Below are 5917 nucleotides of genomic sequence, written 5' to 3'. Positions count from 1 at the left end.
AGAAAATGCTGAACTGACCCAAGATCAGCATCTAGGGGCAACTTCACCCTATTCCTTTGGGTGGTGTGGTGGATGCAGGGGTAATAATGTGTCTAGGGCCTGTGTTTTAGTAACCTGGTCACAGATTGGTTTGTGCTGTCTCGCCAGCTCCTAGAGTATAGTTGTTCTTGTGCCAAACATACATGACAATGTAATGTCTCTCAGTGGAGGCTACTGAGGGGAGGACGGCTCAAAATAATGTCTGGAATGGAGTGAATGGAATGGTATCAAGCATGTTTAAAAATATATATATATATATACATACATATATATATATATATACGTGTTTGATACCATTATACTCCAGCGGCCTAAGGCACTGCATCTCAGTGCTAGACGTGTCACTACAGATACCCTGGTTTGAATCCAGGCTGTACCACAACCGGCCTTGATAGGGCGGCGCACAATTGGCCGAGCGTTGTCCGGGTTTGGCCGGTGTAGGCCGTCATTGTAAATAAGAATTTGTTCTTAACTGACTTGCCTAGTTAAAAAAAATATATATATTTTTTAATCCATTATTATGAACCGTTCTCCCCTCAGCAGCCTCCACTGAATTGTCGCTATACAGTGTTTAAGGGAGGTTAATCCTCTTTCACTGGAACAGAGGCTTGGGGCGGGGACATCACTCTATCACTTCTAGTGTAATTCTCTGGATCCACCACACACTTGCATGGTAAAGGGAGGGGCTTAGACAACAGATTAGATACTGAGAGAAATGTTTCCTGATCGGTTTAGATAACAGTCCCTTTAGGGGCTGGTTTCTCAGACACAGGTTAAGCCTAGTCCAGGACTAAAAAGCAGCCAGTCCAGGATTAGGCTTCTGTGTCCGGGAAATTGGCCCCTAAAAGTCTAGTTGTTAGTGAAATAATAATGAAAAGATCAAAATCTTAATTTGAATTGTCTGATACTCTATGTGCTGATGTTTGCGGTGTTGAATTTACTAGACTACCGGTGACAATTAGCTGGCTGGCTAAGTCATTCAATGTTAATTCATGTGCATGGTTCCTGTCAAATGAACGTAGTAAACGATGATGAAATGAATACAAATACAACATTATTTCTACCCAGCTGTTTTGATGTTATGTAGTTTGACTTCTTGTGTGATTAACTAAAGGTGTGATGTTTTAGACTTTTAGTGATGAGAATCTAGTGTAAAATACCCAAAACGTATAGTCATATATGATGTAACCCCCCCCACACAAAATAAGATCACACAACAAAGGATGTCATTCATTAAAAAAATAGTGCTCTTTATTATAAATTATTGAAATGTCATATGAATATAAATATGTGCAAAGTTTTTAGTTCTGCTTGCTTCTGCGATCTCTTTTTCTTCAAACTCGTTCATGCTTCTACTGCAGCCAGTCACCTGGCTAGACAATAATGAATATCTTTATAAAAGATAGGAGAAAACTTGTTTGCATTTTTCTGTCAGTCATGTAAACATTGTCTGGTTTTAAGAAAAATAAATGGAACAGGATGAACCTTAGATGCTCTCTTTGAGAGGAAGAGAGATTCTCAGATTTTAATACATTCAATAGCAAGTGATATCTGGTATCCTGTCTGTGGCACAAATACCACCACATTCATCGGGGTATATTTCCTATCCACTGAGGGCCTACCCGGACTCTATTTCCTCTGTATATAGTGATGTTATTATCTCAAGTATAAAAGCAACGCCTCATTCGTTTTTTTTGTCATGCAAGTATTTGTTGTTTTGTCAAGAAACCGTTTTGTTGGTGAGTTCAGGGCAGGTTTGGCATGTTCAAATCAAAAGCCCTGCCAATCAACCAATCATTACACACATCTTCAACACCTTAAGTCTCAAATATCATTTTCTCCATTCGGCCATTTGTGGATTCACACTTTTGTAACATTGGGTCATAATTGGTTTGCAGTTCTGGATTTTTTTCTAACGAAATACACAATTATTGACTCAAAGTGTAATGTTGGAGGTGGTGACGTTAAATGTCCCCTTTGGAACATGGGCTAGAATTCCGGTTGCTAGGCAGTTTCCTGGCAAGGCTGAGACAGAGATCCCAGTTTTCCCAGAGGAGGCAAAAAAGCTTGGTGCTCCGACCAACGCGTTTAATACTTCCAGGCTCAGGGCTAATGTCCATGACTAATATCCAACAGCCAGCTAAGGACAGTCATTACAGCCCATCCTGCTGTAATAGTTGAATGGGTAGGAGAGGCTGGTGTGTTTGTGTGTGTCTCTCAGGCCGGTGCCGTGCCACAGCCAGATCCCATGGGTAGCAGCAGTGGGAATGTGTGCTTCGTCAGAGGTGTGAAGGCAGGCAAGATGCTGGCTCAGAGCCTTCATCGACTGAAGAGAGAGAGCGGACCACAGGAGGAAGTTATTAGTCATGCAGTGAGGTTAGAGTTGAGGTTGGGAAATAGTTATTTTCTGGTCCAATTGAAGGCCTGACTGACACACATCTGAACCAATTAGCAGCACGCTGACTGTCCGTTTAGCCTCTCAATGAACCAGTGCTCCTTTCTCTCTCTCTCTCCTTCTCTCTCTTTCTGTCTCTCTCTCTCTTTCTGTCTCTCTCTCTCTGCATGAATGAGAGACTGGAAAGTCTGATGACGACGCCCACCTCTTGTCTTTTGGTTGGCAGCCTGTTGAGAGTGACTGGCTGACGTTGGACCAGTATAGCTCTACCCCTCATGGTAACGTTATATCACTCCTGGGCTTGGGAGACAGGTACAGTACAGCCCTTATGAGAACCACAATACCAAGCATCTTCTTCTTACTGTCTCAGACTGACTCATGCTGCTGCCTTCCCCTCTGCCTCGGCACCCTGATGTGGGTGAACCATCCCTCTAAGACACAGATACAGACAGTCATATTCCCCGCCCCCCAGTTCTGTGGGGTACTGCCACACTGTCTCTCACACCGGCCCAAGTCCCCTTCATAACGCCTTCATCAAGTCTGATGCCATGGAGGCACTACATGTCCAGAGAGGGGCCTAGATGGGCGCGTCGTACTCCTGCAGGAACTCTTTGAGCGGGTGGGGAAGCTGGTCCCGTTTGCTGGATATGTCCAGGTGACCGTTGACTGTTTTCCTACACAGGTGCTGCAGGCTGGACATAGTGGAGGAGAAAGGTTTGAGGAGCTCCAGAGGGATCTTCTCCCCTCCAGAGTAGATGTAGTAGGAGGCGTTCCCTCCCCTCGTGTTTTTCTCAACCAACGAAGCCCCTTTGGTGGGTGGCATGTAGTGGTGGACCAGCTTGAGCACGCAGTCGAAGCGGGGCACAGCCTGCATGCTCTTGGGGTCCGTCTGAAGTAAGAAGGACCCGGAGTCACACTGGATGCGCAGGTTCTTGGTGCCAGACGCCGTCTTGACGCTGAGTGTGAAGAAGTGTCGGTTGTCGGAGCTGTCGCGGATCAGGAAGGTGCCGACGGACTCGGCGGCCAGCATGGCGTTGGCCTCCTTGCCATTGATAGAGCCCCAGTAGAAGCCGCTCTCCTGGAGCTTGTGCAGGGTGGTGACGACGAGCTGGTACTGCACCTTGGAGCTGAAGGTCTTGTAACGGTGAGGCAGCCGCATGGTGGTGTCGAAGGGGCTGCTGCTCATGACGGAGTCAAACTTGCTGTGGGCTACCATGGCGCTGCACACCGCTTCTTTGCGACCTGCCTGGTGAGCACTGGGCACCACACAGACAACAGAAGACTAGAAGGAGGAGGTCTGAGAGTAGAGGTCACAAATCTCCCTACAGAGGTCAAGGCCTTTAGTTTTGTTGTTGTTGTGTCTGGAGAGGATAGTCCTGGAGAAAAAGCAGAGAAAATCATCAGTGTCTAAAGTATCTGCTCAGAGTGGACTGATTTGGGCATTGAGTGGACCTCAGGGCATTTGGCATTATGATCCAAATAACTGACGTTTAGTTTATCAACTCAAGATATCCAGTTCTATCATTTTAATTATAGAAATAAATAACAGTCGATAAAAGGTTTATTTATAGTGTAATTGTTTTAGGACTGAGAGTAATCTAATACTCCTCAACCCATGTAGCTCCCAGGCAAAGATTATGCTTTGGTTATTATTTCAAATATTCTAATTAAACTTCTCTGGTTACATAGTGGAACATTTTTACCAATGAGGCCCTGGCTATTTTTTGTCCTGTAGCGGACTATTGAGAACCACACGAAGTAATATGATTCAACACCGCTCATGTTGCTATCGTCACTCCAATAACGCACTGCTACATGATTTATAACCATATTATTTACAACAAATCGCATATATGGCTATTGTATGTGAAAGGTGAAAGTGAAAACATATTTCAGTAGAATAGACGTGATTTGCAATTAGGCTATCGTGTACTCTGTCCTTCTCATTTACAGGAAAGTTTATTTTTTATCTCTGCCCTCCGGCTCAGTCACCGCGGCCAGTTCCAGTAAAGTCGAGCTGGCTACTGAGCGGAATCCTTCAACTGTTGCATAATTTTACATACAAAAGTCCCATGAAAAAAATCGCTAATTATTTATAATGATACAATGTCTTCGCCTTTGCTACTTTTAAACAATATAATGTCTTATTTCTTACCTTTTACGGTTTCTCTCTGTACTTGGAACTTTGAAAGTTTATCCAATTGCTTCAATCCCTTGAGTATATTTGTTTCCTTGAGCTTGATATCTTGTGTTGTTCAAATTGTAACAATTGCATCCTTGCTGATGTGCAATGTCCTTTATAGTGCCAGTTGTGTCCTTTGTGTTCTACCTTGGACTGACTGGACGTTGCTCGTACATCATTTGCCTCTTTAATGATCGCGCAGCGCTTGCGAGTAGCGCTCATAATGTGTCGGGAGGCTCCACCTCCTTGTTTTTCCAGTAAGGGCCTCTTGGCAGATTGTCAGTAAGAAATAGTTTTTTTTAAAGGACGATTCCTGGTATTCAACAGAGAAGTCCTCCCCTCCCCCGCTGTTCCTCCAAAATGAAGTTATGGAGTTCCAAGCAATAACTTTTCCTGCAGCGAATTGCATGTAAAAACAGTCTGTTATCGCCGTATTGTATTGGCTTTGCTGGTAAAAGTAATGTTATTATAATGCACTAATTGCATTGTAATACCACTGGACTACTATATATTTAGCATGTTATAAACATTATAAGGCAATCAATATGTCCAACCTATTGGTTTGCAGAATAGGCCTATATAGTGGAAAAACATGTTAAAATAATCACATGATCTGATACATTTGACGTTTTAAGAAGTAGTTTAATTAATCTGAGCACTATTGACAGTGGTTGGTAAATGGCCTCATAGTGGAAACAGCCAAACACGCAGATGCAAGCTGTTCCTCTCTGGCAGCGGCGGAATGCTATGCCAGTGCCCCGTAGAGGGCGCCAATATGTTTTGATTGGACAGTTCAAGCTTTATACCTACATTTATAACTTTATTATAGGGACATAGTTTCTTTGGCAATGGCTGTCATTTTCTTTAGAACTGCCAACATTTTGACATCCTTTGCTTTTCATAGACTACAATCCTATACAGCTCAGTTATCCAGGCTGCATTACTTCCTGCTGTGATAGGGAGTCCCATAGGGCCACGCACAAATTCCCCAGCGTCATCCGGGCTTGGCCGGGGTAGGCCATCATTGTAAATAAGAATTAGTTCTTAACTGACTTGCCTAGTTAAAAAGGTTCAATAAATAAAAATGGCTAGATCCCAACTGGATAGATGGCTATATGAGACCAAGTCACTACATGCTCACCATGCTCACCATGCTCACCCTGCTCACCCTGCTCACCCTGCTCACCCTGCTCACCATGCTCACCCTGCTCACCCTGCTCTCCATGCTCACCATGCTCACCATGCTCACCATGCTCACCATGCTCACCCTGCTCACCATGCTCACCATGCTCACCATGCTC

General features: G+C 44.1%; 1 protein-coding gene across 1 annotated transcript; it reads right to left on the bottom strand.

Annotated features, from left to right (window-relative positions):
• Nucleotides 1-1263: 1263 nt before the first annotated feature.
• Nucleotides 1264-4831, bottom strand: LOC115171823 (suppressor of cytokine signaling 3). The gene is made up of 2 exons (XM_029728994.1): nt 4590-4831; nt 1264-3810 (listed from the first exon to the last, which is right to left on the bottom strand). The coding sequence occupies exon 2, from the start codon at nt 3648-3650 to the stop codon at nt 3012-3014; it is 639 nt and encodes a 212-aa protein (XP_029584854.1). The 5' UTR covers nt 3651-3810; nt 4590-4831; the 3' UTR covers nt 1264-3011.
• Between the last annotated feature and the right edge of the window lie 1086 nt (nt 4832-5917).

Source organism: Salmo trutta, chromosome 32 (genome assembly GCF_901001165.1).
Source record: "Salmo trutta chromosome 32, fSalTru1.1, whole genome shotgun sequence".
NCBI lineage: Eukaryota > Metazoa > Chordata > Actinopteri > Salmoniformes > Salmonidae > Salmo > Salmo trutta.
The sequence above is the reverse complement of the archived record's forward strand: the minus strand, read 5'-3'. Positions and strand labels throughout refer to the sequence as shown.

Excerpts from the sequence above, each read along its gene's own strand:
- LOC115171823 (XM_029728994.1), bottom strand. The coding sequence starts at position 3,650 with ATGGTAGCCCACAGCAAGTTTGACTCCGTCATGAGCAGCAGCCCCTTC.